Below are 18,905 nucleotides of genomic sequence, written 5' to 3'. Positions count from 1 at the left end.
TAATTTCAAACAATGACCCTCTAGGTTTTGCTTTTTGGATTGATAGCGACAAAATAAGCACTACTTTGCTGGCAGAGAGATAAGTGCCTACAAAGCTACAGGCAGTGGCAGCTATAGAAGATAGGCCGGATAGGCACGGGCCTACCCAAAAATTTTGAAAAATATACAAATGCTAAAAGATATAATAAAGAGTAAATATGTTTTCCACTATTCATATTAATGGTAGATAATTATTTAACAAATATCATCAACTACTACTGTAAAAGTAATTTCCTACTGTCGTTAATCAATCAAATATATATCCATAAGCGAGGAGCGGGCCTACCCAAAATGAAAATCCTAAAGCCGTAGCTGGCTAGGGTGGCTACAAAATTACAGATAAACTATAACACTAAGATAAAATGCAACTCAGTGAAAATAATTATCCTTTTTGGATCAAAAGATCCAATATATTTCAATCAAATTTTTTCTTGTAATCCTTATTTCTGGAGAACTACATGTAGTGTAGCCAAACTCAAAACTATCACTTAACTCTGATGTGCTTAAGAATCAAAATGTGATCGAGTGGGGAAATTTCCCTCTGCCGGTAATTCGCACCCTGTATGTAAAGTCTATCTCCCGTGTGCTGAGTATGATAAAAATTTGAAATTATTACATGCCAGTAACGTCATTTCAGATTTTTTCGGAGGGGAAAAGAATGCCCACCGACAAAAGAGCTTCACATTTTTTATCAATAGGGCTATAGTGGTATACAATTTATTAAAAAGCATGCCCTCCCGAAATGACGCCCATGTTATTCAATTTGAAAACTCCCGTCAGTCATTTGTTTCTTTCTTCACTAAATGTTATTCAATATTTCAGATTATTTTAAATTTATCGTGTGCAGTTATCACTTTCCACAAAATACTGCATGGGAATCGATTTTTGTTGCTGTTTTTTTCACTCTTGAAATTAGTCTACGACTAGAAAAAATCTACAAATCTCGTATAAAGTGCTTCCATTTTCCATATTTTTCTGGGATAATATACAACTTTACGGTTGAGTAGTATAAGAGATTTCTTCCGGTAAACGAAAAAATTTTTTTTTTTTTTTTTTTTTTTAATACGTCTTCTAAAGATGAACAAGAATCTTTTCTTTGTGAGAGGCCTGTCGTCTTCGTCGACAACCAATTGTGAATGTCAGCACCCAGCTGCTCGTTGATTGGTGCCAGAAGAAACCGCCTGCTAGTGTGTTATATACAGTAACAAGGGACTGGGGACAATGTGGCACGTGGCACTACTTCACTGACGGTTAAAGGCTCCCCCCTCTCGCTTCTCATCCTCTGCTGCTACATATAGAAAATCCCTTTTAAATGAACCGTGAAATAAACTTTCTATTCGCCCGATTTGTTATCCTTCAGTAAGATTCATATTCTTTTATCGGCTTTCAAAATTTCCCTTTTTGCTGCACAAATAGAAGTAAACCCAGGTATAATTTCCGGTTAACCTATTACATTTACAATAATGTGGAAGGCAATTGAATAGTGATCTGAAAGTTATTACAATTCCATTCGAAGAGTTAATGATAATTTCTTTTAAAAAGAAAATGCCTGGGTTATTGTGGGATTTTCAACTATCGTTTGCTTTGCAGAAACATTTAGACTTCCAATCTATATTATACATAAGTAAGAACGACAATGTTCGTCCGTCTGCTAACGGAGATCAGAGCAAAAACGGTTGAGAGATGTCGAGAAGCGGTTCATATTCCAAACAAATACGTTCCATCTCTGCCTTAACCATCTCTCTATTCAAAACGTAAATGGTAGAGTCTACCAGTTACGGGTTCAACCTTGATGATCATAGAGCAAAAACGATAATAGATAGCAAGATGCAGCGTTCTGATGTAGAATTAGCGTCCCAAAAGTAGATTTAATCTACTGTATTATCTCTACTAAAACCAGAAATTTTAAGAATCTACCACCACTTCCTGTTTCAATGTTGATTTTCATAGAGCAAAATAGTACAAATAGGAAATTTTTCCCATATGAATTCAGCGTTCTAAGAATAGGTCTATCTCTATCTTCATCTCTCTATTCAAACCAGAAATTGAGCTCATTCGTGGCTAAGCGGTTAGCGTACGCGCCTTTGGCGTGGGAGACCCGGGTTCGATTCCCGGCGGGAGCTCATGTGGTTCGGATTCCACGTTAATCAGTAGGTCCAGTCTCATATAGCCTCGCTGCTGAAAGGGACGTTAAACTCAAAATCAACTCAACTCAACTCAAACCAGAAGTTGTAGAAATCTATCACTTCCAGATTTAGTATTGATTTGTAACATGGATTTGCTATTTTTCAGATTTCCATTCCTTTAGTTTTACCTTGTTGAATATATGTGAGGCAGCAAATGGGGTAGTTGCTTACTACACGAGACGAGAGGAGAAATAAGGTTTTCTCGTAAATTTTTGTCGAATTATCGTCTCGTCTCGATTCTTAGAAACCTTTTCTCGTCTCATTTTGTAAATATATGTACAAAACTTATGCCCCGACCTTCTCCTTAATTTCAACTATAAGTTATCAGAACCCTTCCGCATCACGAGAGGTCCACGAAGGATGTGATATAATATTCAAATCATACTTATTATTGAAGTATGTTATGTAAGGTCTTGCATATGTTTGAACGTTGATATATGCTCTTCTTGTTTAATTTTAATTTTAAGTTTAGCATCCCTTGGAGCAGCGAGGCTATATGAAACATGGACGTACAGCTTAGCGTGGGATCCGAATTACATGAGCTCTCGCCGGGAATCAAACGCGGTCTCCTACACCAAAGGCGCGGTATGCTAACCAGTTAGTCACGAGTGAGATTGCTCTTCATTGTGTTCGTACAATCACACAATTATCAATTTATAGTTTTGTACTGAAGCAGTAGCTACTTTACTGAAGATCTTCAATTTCTTTTTAAAATCCCAAATTGTTAAAAGGGTTAACATTTTTTCACCGGGAATCAACCCCAGAACCATGTACACCAAAAGTTCGCTCTTGCCACTGGATCAGCAACGGACTGCCGTTGAGCTACTCGTATATGATACTCATGATTTAAGAGCTTGATGTGCAATAGTAGACAGATAGTTTAAATGATTACAAAGTTGAATGCTGTCCCGCATTTCTTAAAATTAATGATTAAATGTGTGATATATAAAACAAGTATAAGTTGACAACTAACCACACGCGTGGCGTAGGAAGTGCATAGGTAATTTGTTATTACTTAATTAGAAATCACAGTACTAATAAATCATAAAGTAATAATTACGTGCGGACATACCTCTCCACTGTAAACTACGATACTTGTATTGTAGTTTCATTCATCGATTGTTTTATAAGAATAGATCTATCACTGTTATTAAAGGTCATAGTAGAAGCAGAAAAAAACCATCACACCGAGCGATGCTGTCTTCCACTGCATTCACAGATTAGGATTTTACCGTCCAGCTGAGCGGTAACAAAGAATCTAAGTAAACATTATGTTTTGACCCACGACAGAGTCATTAAATCACAGGAGCCAATGTCCTGTTTGGGTTTGTTGTTACATGTACCTCGCCTGTAACACTCTCCATTGAATCACTCCATTTGATCCATTCGGCAAAAGAAAGGGAAAATGGTGTTGATATGAATATATTTGTTGATATTAATATATCATTATGACTAACTTAAACTAATATAAACTTTAGCGACTTATTATTATTATTATTATTTTATAATGTTACTACCGGTAACACCGGTTACGTGAATGCGACAATCCTGCACCTAAGCCTTGTCAGAAACAATGAGTGGGCGAATTTTTACCCTCTTCCCTCAAAACTTCGTTCCGGACCTTCAGGTTACGCATATTTTGTGTCATTTCATCGGATAACTTCTTAATTAAATATTTCTGTGGTATTTATTTTAATTTTTTGTAAATAAACTTAAAAGATTGAGTACTTAGACCCTACCTCAAAATTTAATTGTTGAGAGTTCTTACTGAAGGTTTCAACCACTTTTGCTGCAGTTTTCTTCATCAGAATTAAGTTACTAACATGAAAATGAACTCAGTTTTTATGAAAATATTTTGCAATTTTCTGCAGAAAGGATTATAAAATTGAAATTGACAACTTCGGTGAAACAAAAATGCAAAATATTTTCATTAAAAAAAGTAACTTATTCAGTTGAAGAAGGCCGCAGCAAGAGTGGTTGAAACAGCACAGTAAAAGCTCTTAGCGACGCAATTTTAACCTCCTGAGGCCCTGCGTATTGCATGCAATACAATTTTTAAATGATTTTCTTTATTAAGAAAATTGTTGGAAAGGTCCTATTACGTGGTATTGAGTTCAGTATATAGCAGGCTTACTGTACTGAACACAATACCACGGAATCTAACCTTTCCAACAATTTTCTTAATAAAGAAAGACATTTAAAAATTGTATTGCATGCAATACGCAGGGCCTCAGGAGGTAAGGCATGGTATAACACTTTACCATATTTCAAACTGTGTAATAAAACCATAAATTACTTCCTTTAAATAAATGTTAAAAGATAAATATTTTAGTTATTTGCATATATATATTTCTTATCAATAATGTATGAACATTTTGTTTTTTTCTCAAAGGCTCAGCAAACGTAGTGGTCGAATGTCATCGTGTTTTGACTCCGAGAGACCGGACACGGATGACACAGACTCACAATTTTCCTATAGCAATGCAAGCTCTCCGTCTCAGGTAAATAATTATGCCTTTTGATACAATTGTTTGGCAATATAGAGATTAAATAAGTTTCCCCATCTCCAACTAGAGTACAAAAGAAGAATACACTGTATACTTAAAATGAAAGAAAACATTTAGTGGTAACATGAATGGCTTCTAGTATAAGTAATGATGACTAAAAATTTTAGTTTTTTATATTTGACAAACTTTCCATAAAAGAGTAGTCATTAAAAATATATTGTACTCAGGATGAAATGCATTCTTGAATATCATTTTGAATGAACGGTTTGTATGCATTAATATTAATTTTAGCAAATTTAACCAAAAGCGAAACTGACATCGCCATTACAAAATACAGTGCTATCTAGACACTAACTAAATAGCTGGAAACCTAAATCTTTTATTTATAAAAAATATTGGACAAAAGAGAATTAGAAATACGTAATGTTGTTATCATTATTGACATCAAGTGAATATAAATCAAAGTTATTTTCAGGCTTTAAGTCATGTTTTGTGCCTATATTAGTATATAGACTTTAAACATTTATGCACAAAAAAAAAATCTTTTGTAGTAAATATTTACATGTAGTACGTGCGTAAAGCAACCAAGTGCAACAGCCGGCTACCAGGCCAGTGCCAGCCCACTGAACCCTTTCATCCGGCCCACCTGACTCCTTATTGAAAATAGACTTCTTGCATAATCTTAAACTGAATTGAAAATATTTCCTGGATAACTGATATCCACTTTTGGAAAATAACATCCGCGTTGGAACATCCAGTGTACTATGGAACACTGAGAGACTAGTTCCGAACATAAAGAATCAAATTCCCAACTAAAATAATAAATAAATAGATTTTTCCTGCTTTTCTTTAGTAAACAGATATTTTGGTTACTGTTATAACAGATTTTGTGTTCCTGTGATATTAGTGTACAATGGACGGGTTTCCCCATTAAATATGGACATTCGATAGTTATGCAAATGTTATATATTGTCTCATATGGCCCTCGATGCCAGTAAGTTCTCGTAATTGGCCCAATTCCTGTCGCAACTTGCACATGTCTGGCATAAAGAGTATGTATGTCGTCATTAGGAAAAGACAAAATTAACAGTGTATTTAGCTGCTTATACAGTACATAAATAAATAAATAAATAATTTCAACAAAATAAAGATTGCCAATTATTATTGACAACGAACTATATATACTTTTTAGCGCCACAAAAGTTCGTTTTGTGTGTGTGTGTGTGTGTGTGTTCTCAAACTACACACGAGAACTTATCCTCAAGTATTTACAGTAATCTCATTTCTCACGATTGGTCTATCGGCTGATATATCTTATCTTTGAACAATATTTTAGTTAAACAAAAATTGAAATTTAAGAGTTAATTATGCTTTTAGTTTCTATCTCATTAACCATACCATGTACTGTCATCTTGCTAGTATCATAATGAAGAGCTCAATGAAAGTATACTTCCGTATCAGTTTCACTGCATTAAGTAGCATTGTTCTCGTGTAGCATTAATTTTTAGGTTTAAAAAGAAATTAGGTTTTTGTTCATTTTTTTCGAAAACTACGCATGAAATTTTACGCTTATGCATTGTGCTCAACCCAATGACATATGTCTCATTTTTGGACATTTTTTTCGTTAAACACTAATAATAATAATCTTGTAGAAGTTAATTGTAAGGGACATTGTACACTAATTTATTGCTATTTAATTATTCTTAAGTGCATATATGTGAGTGTAGAGATCAGTAAGTGTTTAGAATCAAATCCAAATGATCATGAACAATTACCTCTTATGTTATAGGACATCGGAGATTCACGGGACTCAACGACGCGGGACGGGGAGACAATGCCAGGCAATGGATCTGGGGATACCAAAATCCATGATCTTGTTGTCAAGGGATCTGCTGTGAAAAGTCCAAGCAAGATCCCGAAACAGGTAAGGTGACGATCGCATTTTTCACTATTTCTTTTCTGAAGAAAACAAATACCATACTTATAAATTATCTAAAACGCAATCACTAATTTTATTTTGACTCTATAATGGCATTGATTTTGGGATGTAGTTATTGTTAATTTGATATTTTTATTTGATTTTATACTTTTTTGAGTATTCCTTATAGTATTTTTTGTTCTATATTATTTATGCAAAACAATGTCTGTAAATATGACCTGGTATCGCATTTGGTACAACTCTTAAATGGAAATTATTGCGTGTACATCAACATGGCATCACACAACGTATGCACGACATATACATTTCTTTTTGCTATTTATTGCATGTTAAAATTCTATTATATAAAAAAAGAAACGAAAAAAAGAAAAAAATGATTCTAATGGGGACCAAAATTAATAATTTTAACAAGATTATAATACAAACTTTTCTTTTTAAATTGAAAACAATTTTTAATCCGAATATATATATATATATATATATATATATATATATATATATATATATATATATATATATATAGATAGATAGATAGATAGATATAGATATAGATATATATAGATATATATATATAGACAGATAGATAGATATAGAAGGAAGTATAATTTAAATTTAACATGCCAGTGTACTCAATAACTTCCTCATGAGCTAATTTCTGGGACAACGAGAAAGCAGAGAAAAATAATAATGATGAATATCGATAAACGAGATGAATAAATAAATATTATAAATAAATAAGCTTTTATTGATATGACAGAAAAAATTATATGAAAATGCATATGGCCTTTAATAGCATATTTTCTGATGTTGTGTATTTTACAGTTATTAAATAAAAGGTGGAAGTAATGCACAACATAACCTAACCATATATATATATATATATATATTTTTTTTTAAATCTATGATAGTATCTCTCACCTTAGCATATTAGGACGATGAAGCTAAACAGCTGATATATTATGACATTAAATTCGTAGTACGATTCGAATCCACTGTTATTTTGGCCTTTATTCAGTATATATCAGCGATTCCTAGAATACAATTCATTTAGCAAATTATTAATGTTAAGCAATTATATTTTGCCTATGATATGGTTCTCCCAAGCAAATACTTTAAGAAAGAAAGAAGGAAAAACTTCGCTGCTTACTGACATTCTTATCTTCATAGATAGGTAGTCAATAGTGAGAAGGTAGTTTTTGGCGTGAGAATTCTTCTCAGGACAATCAGAACAAATTAAAGTTATCAAGTCAAGTCTGGAATGAAAGGAGGAATATTTGTAAAGAAAAGAATGCGGACCGAGGAAATAAGCAGGAACGAGAAATGAAGAATATATATTTGTTGTTGAAATGATAAATGAATTTTTAAAAAGTGTTAGTAATGAAAACGATATTTGAAAAACAGCTGGAAGTAGATGATACACTGTTTTAAACTTTAAATTATAATAAGGATGATAAATTAATTCATACAAAGTAATGATAATATGACAATGATAATTAAAATACTCAAGAGATATATGGGAGAGAACAGCGGAAATAGAAAAATGATATACTAGATTTATTGAGACAAGTTATGATTAGTGGACAAAACGGAAATGTAAACTTCCGCATCTTTCCTTCTAAACTAAGAACATAAGTAGTTTGTACAATTTATTTACCTAAGTATTAGAATAACTGTTTCGTTTAATACACAGTTTAGCACTTGTTTCCTACAAGAGAATATATAAAACTAATCAAATAAAATATATGTGATATACAGTATTACAAATTTATAGTCAGTGCTGATTTGTCATCGACCAGACAAATTAGGAATGTAATTGGTAATTTGGTCTACCAACCAAATACTCTGGGTTTGATCCCAGACAGGGTGGCATTTATATATTTTAATTCTATTCAAATACGGGTCAGGGGCTCCACCGAGCTTCTTCCAAATGGATACCGTGAAAAACTTTAAAAAGACGCGGGAGCGTGGTACTGACCCCTTTGGATGTCAAAGTCATAGATCTGTGCCCGTCTTTGGTTTATCCCGATTGCTAGGCGTACTTTTATCTTCACTCTTACTGTAATATAGATAGAACATAGCTGTATGTAAGATACCGAAAATAGAACTCCAATTAGATTGAAGTTATTGACGTAAGTAAAGATATGACTTGATAAATACTTTGCTGGCTACTATGTAGTTTTGTTGCTAAATAAATTAGAATAGTTTTTTTTCTGCATTTTTGACATGACATGACTAACCGTACAGAGCCAAAGCATTTATTCGAAGGAAAATATTTTCGAAAGTCGCTGCTTGTTTCATTCTCAGGCGCTCCAAGTACGACATACGATGAATACATTAAACTCACATATTTATGGGTTTCATAGTTAACACTAAGTAAAATGTAAATCGTGTTATACAGGGTGCGGCAGCGTTCATAGCGTAATTTGACTTGCGTAGTACAATGACGTACTGCATGAATGTGCGCCAGCTCGTGCCGCATTCGTGTACTAATGAGCTGTCATTTCGAGTGTGACAGTGATATGGAGCGATAGAGTGCACAGCATTGTGCCTTTGCTGTTGAAAGTTATGTTAAGAATAACGACTCTGTTATTGTTACCCAGCGTCTATTTCGGCAACATTCCAACTTCGGACGTCATGAGAAAGTTCCAGATGGACGGACCATTGTGAAGTGGGTACGTGCATTTCGAACAACAGGTTCTGTTTGCAATGGGAAACCGGTAAGAAGTGAAAGAACTGTGCGGACACCAGAAGCCGTGGAAAATGTTCGTGCTGCAATATTGCGTAGCCCAAAAAGATCTGCTCGTCGTCATTCGCAAACTGTGCATATGGCCGATCGCTCATTCAGGAGAATATTGCACGAAGATCTCCATTTTCACCCATATAAACTGCAGATTGTTCAGGAAATTAGGCCTCACGATTGGGTTTCACGAGAAACATTCTGCTTAACCATGCGTGATCTCCTTCGCCAAAATCCACGAATGTTGCACACCATCCTGATGTTAGATGAAGCTCATTTCGAGTTATGTGGTTCAGTGAATAAACAGAATATGCGTTATTGGAGTGATGTAAACCCGCATGAACTCATGAACTGCACATCAAGCCCTTGCACAGTTCTCGTGTCACAGTGTGGTGTGGAGCTGCATCCTTTGAGATTATTGGCCTTTACTTCTTTGAGGATGACAGCGGTGTGGCTGTAACTGTCACCAGTGAACGCCACCTAAAGATGCTGCAAGACTTCGTTCTTCCCCAATTAGGTATGGTCGATGTGGATGTGGAACAATTATGGTTTCAACAAGACGGAGCGACCTCGCATACAGCCAGAATTTGCATGGATTTCTTGCGACAGACATTTCCAGGTGGAGAAATTTCCCGTTTTGGTGACATTTCCTGGCCGCCTCGCTCACCTGATCTTTCATGTGCAGACTTTTTCCTTTGGGGCTACCTGAAGCAAGAAGTTTTCCGAACACGTTGTGCCACCATTCCTGAGTTGAAGGATCGCATCAGAACTGCCGTCGGCAATGTCCCAGGGAATACGTTACGCCGAGTTATGGAAAGCTTCCAACGCCGCCCAGATGAATGTGTTGTGCAGTGGGGGCATCATTTGATTCAAAAAAGTAATCCACGCAATGGACAATAACTTACACATTAGTAAATGGCATACCTTTAACTATTAACTGACATAAGAGGTAATAAATAAATTACAGTTACTGCCTGATGGTGTGTTTTTAATATCCTACTATGAACGCTGCCGCACCCTGTATATTGAAAGTACAGATTCTGGCATGTGAGTAGGATAATAGTCACTATAGCAAGTAAAAGAAACTTCTTCATACTTGTGTTTATTTTCCCAACGATGTAATGATAGTCCAGATAATTGTTAAGAATTCAGGGTCCTGGTGGTGCAGACATATTCAGTTACTCTAATACAAATATTGCTTTTTGAGGATTTACAATGTCACTTACAAGTATGACAAAGTATATATCGGTCATACAAAAGTAAAATTTTCGTCAGAGTAGTTGAACATGTCTGTACCATCAGGACTGTCAGTTATCTTCTTAATAATTAGCTGAATTATCATTACATCTTGAGAAAATAAACATAAAATTGGTAAAGTACGCATTTAAAAAATGCAAAAACTACGACTGAACATAACATCAAGGCGGCTTACTACATTCATAGATTAAACCCTGCATTTAGTCTGGACAAAGGTGAAATTAACCCGATACGGAGTAGTGTTTTTCCTACGTACTCCTGCAGATTGGAACGAAAAAGGAATAACAGTGAATATTGACTAACTTTATAGTGATCAGCGTTGGTTCATTTGTCATAGTATTCTTTGACGTAAAGTGTTATATGTACTTCGACATCATCATTTTTATCTTTTCACTTTCCCACATGTTTATAACTTTTTATCCTTTTCCAAACTCACGAATGCTGAACATGAGGACCGTTGTTCCTTGAGAACGTTACTGAGATGTTATAATTTAGTGCGGTCAGTATGAAGAATTTTCTTTTACTTACTCTTACGTCATATATTGGCCAACATTTAATCCTACTACTCAATTGTAATGTAAAACATATTCAACGTGGAGCGACCGAGGATGACAGCAGCAGCCGCTGTCAAAAATATTTTCGTTGGAATAAATACATTGTACTGTTAGTCATATCATTTAGTAAAAAAAAATGTGTCAGATGATTTCTATATTTCAAATAAAATAATTCCTGTTTGTGATAATCCAAAAGAAGAACAAGGGTAAGTATATTGCACAAAATCTTAACCATGCAGTGTTATGCTAAATACAATTAATATCATTTATCTTCACTCGTAGACCTTATTTCTTTTTAAAATATGTTTCTACATAACTATATCTTCAGCTAAAACTGCATAGTAAACAAACATACAACTTCTTATATATTTTTTACGTTTACATCAAAAGTTTCTTCACCATAGCCTCTTTTCTCAACCCAGACATGAACTTCCACCGTCTTGTAACTAGATCCTTATTCTTTCATAATAAATAAACAGTAAATAAGAAAATATCACATGTTCAGCACCATAAAGACACTCACGGCCTAGATTGTCATTAACCAGTTTCTGTTCCATCATAAGCTCCTAATAGTTAGTCGAAAATATAATGACACTAGTTCAATTTTCTAGTAATAAATACAGGGCTATTGTAAATTATCTTTCTGATTTCAAAGTTTAATAATTCACGTTTATTCACTCACAATAACATATAACTTATGTTAAATGAAAGAAAAAAAAGTAAAATAGTTTCACTGATGTTTAGTTACGCATTCCACTACTAAGGCAGTAAATCAAGATGGCAGAAAACGAGGATAGAAGAGCATTTTGTGTTCTTGAATCTTGTACAAAAGTCTGTAGTCTCTTATTCTTGTCGGTGGGTTTAAGCGCCTGCAATACTTTCAATCAATATGGGTTAAATTTCAAACGTTTTCGCAGAATCTTCCACTCTGTTGTCTACTTCAAGTTCAATTATTTGATTCCGTGAATGGATGATTTTCGTGGAGTTCCGGCGAAAGTTGCACGCACACAATCAACTGCTTCCTCATCAACTCCTGGCCGGCCCGTTGTTTTTCCTCTTGCAGATACACCCACTTTCTTTATATTATCGCTTCCGAATTGAGTGTCTGCTTAGGGAATCTAACCCGAACTTTGTCGTGAAACTTCGTTGAACACTAACTACAGACTGTTTTCGAGAAAACAAAATGCTCTCCTGTCTTTGTTTCCTGCCATCTTGTTTTACTATCCCCTAGCGGCAGAATGCGTAACTACACATCAGTTTTACTAACCACTAAAACTTTTTGAGTTTTGCTGTCATTAACGTAAGCTGCATGTCATTATGAATAAATAAACGCAAGTTATTTAACTTTGAAAGCGGGATGATTACTTACAATAGCCCTGTATAATAACTATAAATTCAGCCAGCAACAAAATATACATACCTCATACATGTTTCCCTGCAAATAACTCTGAACCAAATAGAGTTCCATTTTTGGTGAAAACCATTCCTTGAACTGATTCTGTATAATTGCAGACATTGTTTTGCAGTTATTTTCATTTATTTATAATATTTTACAGTGTATTGCAGACATGGAATTGTTATAAACAACACAATTGTTGTGAGAACTTTCATTCTGTCAGTAATAAGTTAGCTTTCAATATTATTGTCTGAAACTTCAGAGAAGTCTTTTACGACGGTTTGCTTTTGAATCTCTTTCATATACACAATTTTGATTCCCAAACATATTTATAACGATTCCATGCTGTGTTATTGAAAGATGTTTCTTTTAATTTTCATTTTTTATATTTTATTTAATAATTTTAACTATTATTTAACTTCTGGTAAAGTGTCTTTTTTCTTATATACATAAATTTTAAAAGTGTTAAGTTTGATATTGTATAAATCTGAAGTTAAATATATTAAAATCTTAATCTAAAATAATACAAGATAAATAATACATTAATATGAAGGGTATATATGCCGTATTTAAGAACACCCTGTACATAGATCGAAATTCGCACCACAAAATGTGTCTATAAAGGGCATGCTGATCTTAATTTGAAGATCCCAGTACACTGGCTAGTGCAAAGAGGGCAAATTGATCGTAATGTCTGTAGAGAGCATGATACTAGTAGTTTGAGAGTCCTCAGACAACAAAAGTATGTGTGTGCGAATCTATTGAATAACAGTCTGTGGCTGCAATGCCAAGATGACGGCGTCGAATGCTTATTGTGTCTCTCTTTCTCCGCACACCGCATTGGGGAGCGCTTCAACAGAAGGCTCGTTTGAGCCGATGTAAATGAAAGGATGGCGACTGTTAGTTCGATCAGAGCCGTTGTGACCCTATATGAGCGCATGAATAGTAACATGGAGGCAGGAGTACATTTCCACGTTCCTCTCACACGAAATCTACTTATCACCCATAATGTCTTTGGTAATGTTGGGATAGACTACGTTGCCGAAATGAATGGAGGGCGTTATTATTTAGCAACGAGTCTCAGATACAGTGATAACCAAGCTTGTGTCAGTTGACGTGCAATTGAACGAGAAAATCCAACACGCGATACGGAATCCACATCTGGTATTACGGCTAAGCTTCCTGCTCTCCTTTAGTCTTCATTCAGAGGAATACGACTCGTGTGTCGTGAGGACATCAATTCTATTCTCTTATCTTATCTGGATACTTTACTGGTCTCCAACTTCAAGCAAGATAACATTCACGCCATACCGCCAAGGTAGCCCAGCTTGTCCTACTCGGTATGCACTTCTACCCTGGCCTTTCAGATCTCCGTACCTAAACTATATCGAGAACGTGTGGGACGATGCCCGACTGCCAGGTGGATTGCATCAGCGATTATCGGCTAACTATATACGCCAAGACTTACAGCAAGCATGGAATGCAATTCCCAAAACATGCAATATTTGCACGATCTCCCTGAGTCTTTCTGCAGTGATGTCTTTTCGACATATTAAACTGTGTTTTTAACTGTACGAACTTGTGCGGCTGTTCGGAATAGTTGTACATAGTATTGAGACTATACTGTATGTGTTTGAAGATTCTATATAACATGTTCTGGATCTTCCATCGGCGTCATAGGTCATTCCACTTATCGTCACTTTCTTGTGCCAATTTTAAACTGGGATTCGTGGTTTTTTTCCGTGGCTTTCTCTACAAGGGCTAAAGTCTTGCTCAAGAGTATAAAATCAATCAATCATGAATAAAATAGATACTCTTTCTAATTGAAGAAAATGTTAGTTATTATGGGATTTCAATTTTGTACAATAAATAAATATGTATGGCTTATGGCTTGAAGTTACTGTACATTACTACAGTAAAATACAAATAAACTAAAATGAGCATATAAACCACTGCAACTTAACTACGTAAGCATAAATCACTACAATATTCAAATATAAATCGCTACGTAATCATCTTTAATAAACCAATGAAAATAATGTACATAAAATGTGAATATTTATCGCACCTAAAAGGACTATTATTGTAATCCATGTCCATTGTGACTTTGATCAGCATCAAATAAACTAGTTATTCCAAAATTGATTGATAGAACTTTAAAATCCTTTTGTAACACCGAGGCTGTAAGAGAGAGGACCTTATAGTTAATTTGATAAGCCAACCCTACTTGGATCTGTATCCGAGAAGAGAATCTGGACCGAAAGTTGAATCTAGAATCATGAACACTAAATGAACGCGTATTAGCAACTTAGTCATAAAAGGGTATACAGTTATTCTCAAAGTTTCACCAATTGTGTCTCAAGATTTCTTGAAAAACTGTCCAGGATTCTTTACGAACCAAATACTCGGTTATAAATTAATAATATAAAATGTTGCGAATGTACTTACATCTATCATACTTTTTCCAGGCATCACATTTATGTCCCGTTTATTACAGTATATAAAGTTTATTACTGTGTATGTTCTACAAACAACACAACTCTTCATACGAAGAAGTAGTTTGTTTTTCGAGAGTACATTGAAACAGCAATTAGTTAGAATAAACACCATAAGAAATCGTTTCAAGAGGACCATCGAATATCTTATCTACTTATGTCAACTCAGATATAGTAAAGCATTTTTGCATCGAAACCAAAGAACAACAAAATTTTTTATTACTATAGAACATGGCTTTCTGCAATATTTTTGGGAAACAGTGAAAAAAGTGGTTCTAATAAAGAATTTAATTATTATCAAAGTGAGAGCAAATTGTTACAATAAATGTTATAGTATTAATTTCTGTGAATCCGAAAAAACATATCTCATACTATATCCTATTAATATCAAACCAAGAATACCTACAAAACAATTTCAAATTCCTTTGTGGACAAATGGAGTTCGTAATTTGTAATTTATCCATATAACTAGCTCTGCGAAAACGAGACAGAATTAATATATTACTATTAGTGTTTAAAAAATACACATATTGAATCTCTATTTAAAATAATTTGCCTTGATCGACACAATTACAAATTTTAATATTATGAGCTAAGTCAGAAAGAGGGGACCCATTGCTTCAGCAAACTAAAAGAACAATTTTGATTAATATGTACCGGAACTTAGAAAACAACAAAGCTTTACATCATAAATCTTTCTCACAGCAGTTTAGAACCGTGACTATAATGAAAAATAAAAAATCGGTATAAATAATAGAGTTTTTTAAAAAAGGGTCATCGCTTGAATACGTGATGGAGAACGCAAGTAAAAGATTACAACAAATATGCATTTATGATTGACCAATACTAGAAAATATCAACAAATGTTTGTTTCTCTTTGACCGCACGGATACAGAGCTTACTAATCTCTCATGACAGACCTGTATCTAAAGTCTAATATACGACTATATACTATATTTTCGATTAGGAGTAACACTTTGTTTCAGTTGAACTTTAAGAAAATACAATTTCAAAAAAGTTTTCAAGTTTGTTCATCTTTTTTTTTTTTTTTTTTTTTTTTCGTTTTTGTTTTCAATTCAGGCAAAGCTAAGGAATTTTTCCCTTTCGATCCTGATTCATGATTTATGGAGGAAAGCCAGGAGTAGAAAAGCATTAGGGAGAAAAGCCACACAATACTTTGTCCAAATCCATGAATTCCTAATGGGTGTTTTTAAATGCGTTAAATATGTATATAATTATTTTCTTTTATTGTGTATCCGTTATTGTTAACACAATTTCGTAATTGCTTAAATATATAAAATTCATTTGTGACGTAATTCAACAAGCATTTTATTTGTGAGTAAAAATATGTTATAATCTGTTTGAGCGCATAAAAAACAAAACGAACAATTCAATAAATACTTTAAAAAAAACATCACTTCATAATGATACTTTATTTGAAATAGTTTTTTAAACAATTGTGAGATTACTAAATATTTAAGTATAATAACTATTTAAAATTGCCAATATTAAATAAATGAAAATAAAGATTAAAACCTAAATAAATCACTTTATATCCAAATAATTTGGCACTAACATTAACTTTTCTTCTACACTAAATCATGTTATACTCATGAAAGTCTTTCCCTTATTTCCATAGTACACTTGCACTTGATTAAAACATGTATTTTTATTATTATTATTATTATTATTATTATTATTATTATTATTATTATTATTATTATTATTATTATTATTATTATTATTATTATTATTTAAGAACTTTTTCACATGTATACTCCCGCTACACCGCTAAATGTTCCATTGTATACTTGTAGTTATATTATGCATATAATTACTTACTATAATTTTTGGTAATGGTAATGTATACTAACAATAGATACTTAATACAGTAACTAATGTACTAACTTTTTTATATATAAAAAAGGGAAATTCTCGATAATATTACTTTTAATAGTAATTCGTTGTAAAGTATATCTTTATTTTGTTTTCTTTATATTTTTAGTTTAATGCCCGATGATTATAATCTTTTGACTAAAAGCGAATATAAATGCAGATAGATGAACGATGATGAAAGAGTTGGTATCATAATGAAGTGAGTGAAACAGGAGTATGCCAAGAAACCACGCATTTACATATATCGATCGACTGATTGATTTTCTACACCAAGGCTATATGAGACGGTACCTACTGTTTGAAAGTGAAATTCGAACCACAACTCGCCTTTATATCCGAGGAAATTTCTCCTATTCGGTTTCAAATTGAGGATCACATGCATTAGTTGTTTAACTCTGAAGGAGCGCTATATATATATGATGTTGATTTCATCATACATCACTTGGAAAGAACTCTTGCCCATAACTGTTTGATTTCCTTCTCTGCAACTATAAATTAGTTTTTATTATTGGGTTATAAATAATAAAATAATTCAGTGTTCGTAACACCAATTTACCTGCTCTTAAAATATTGAAAATATATGCTGTATGTGGTAAAGTGCATAAATTTGTATGGGAATTAATAATGTAATGGAAAGATAGAAAGGGATATTAATTCATAAGAAACAATTCTGTCTTCAAAATAATAAGAAATGTTTTAAATATTACACTTAAATAATTCTGTAGACACTTTACCTTCACTTTTGTTTCGTTTTGTTATTTGTTGTTTTATATTTGAATATCATCCCAAGTCTTGAGACAATTCATCAGTGCCACTGCACCAAAAACAATAGAGAATTTGAGTGCTTTTTAAAACTACTGTGTTATCAAACGATGTTTCTAGTCTGTCGTCTCTAGACACCTCAAGGTCCAAAAGTCTTATGAGGTGGAGGAGATAGTGAGGACAGACTGAGGTAAAAAGACCAATGAGCTATATGGCATGTACCGTAAGTAACCTGCAAGATAGGCAGTTCGCTGTAGAGATTCCGAGTTCTTAAAAATGTAGATGTATGATATAGATATGTAAGAATATATTGTCTAGTGTAGTATGTAAAATTGATATTACATATACGTAGTTAAGTGAATAGGAGTATTTCTAGAACTTAGAAATATATATGTATGTTGTTTTTTTCAGTGTTATACGAATCGATTGAATTAGAAATGTTATTTGTTTTGTTTTTCAGTTACGTATTCAATACATTTATACATATTTCTGGGAATTACCGGCATCTATAGCGTTATATTATTTATATTGATAACAGCGAATTTAAAAACATTTTCCACCAAGTGTCAAAATACTAATAGCTACTTAAAGTACTAATAAAATATTATTTTTATTTGTACATACATGTGGGGTATTACCAGTATTTATGACCCAAAGGCCGTCATATATGACGGATGGCGTCCCTCGGCGAGTACACTATCTTGAAAGGGGGGAAATGAAGAAAGGAATGACGAAGGAAGGTAGCGGCCTGTGATTTGTATGTTAGGTACCATCCCGGCTTAGTCTGGTGTGAATGAGGAAAAACCAGGAAAAGCTTCACTTAGGATGGCTGGCTTGAAAAAGCTGTAACCCTTTTCCGACCGAGTGTTCCTAATGAAATAAATGACCAAAATAATCTACTCATACGCACTGTTTGTTCTAAGACTTCGGAAAAATTATTATTGAAATTTATCTCCTTAAATTTGTACGAAAGAATATTCTTTAATATACTAGTTTGTTATCTCAATATTACAAAGAATTATGTAACCGACCAATCCAGTTAAACTGTTTGATAAATACTTAATTTAGATCACTGTACTCGGTATATCACTTATACTCTTTATTACAGATCTCTTTTTTACACAACTACTTATATTA

General features: G+C 33.5%; 1 protein-coding gene across 6 annotated transcripts in view; it reads left to right on the top strand.

The window, feature by feature from the left end:
- Positions 1–18,905, top strand: part of nab (NGFI-A-binding protein homolog) — a 287,733-nt gene that overhangs the window by 258,180 nt on the left and 10,648 nt on the right. For 5 of the 6 annotated variants that reach the window (XM_081735999.1, XM_081735998.1, XM_081735996.1 and 2 more), the window contains exons 10-11: positions 4,618–4,726; positions 6,522–6,656. In XM_081735999.1, coding sequence (XP_081592125.1) covers positions 4,618–4,726; positions 6,522–6,656 — 244 coding nt within the window. Of the gene's footprint in view, positions 1–4,617; positions 4,727–6,521; positions 6,662–18,905 lie in introns of all 6 variants that reach the window. The other variant, XM_081736001.1, reaches the window with a different exon arrangement.

The sequence above is a fragment of the Thermobia domestica genome, chromosome 13 (genome assembly GCF_964235325.1).
Source record: "Thermobia domestica chromosome 13, izTheDome1.hap1.1, whole genome shotgun sequence".
In the NCBI taxonomy this organism is placed as follows: domain Eukaryota; kingdom Metazoa; phylum Arthropoda; class Insecta; order Zygentoma; family Lepismatidae; genus Thermobia; species Thermobia domestica.
The sequence above is the reverse complement of the archived record's forward strand: the minus strand, read 5'-3'. Positions and strand labels throughout refer to the sequence as shown.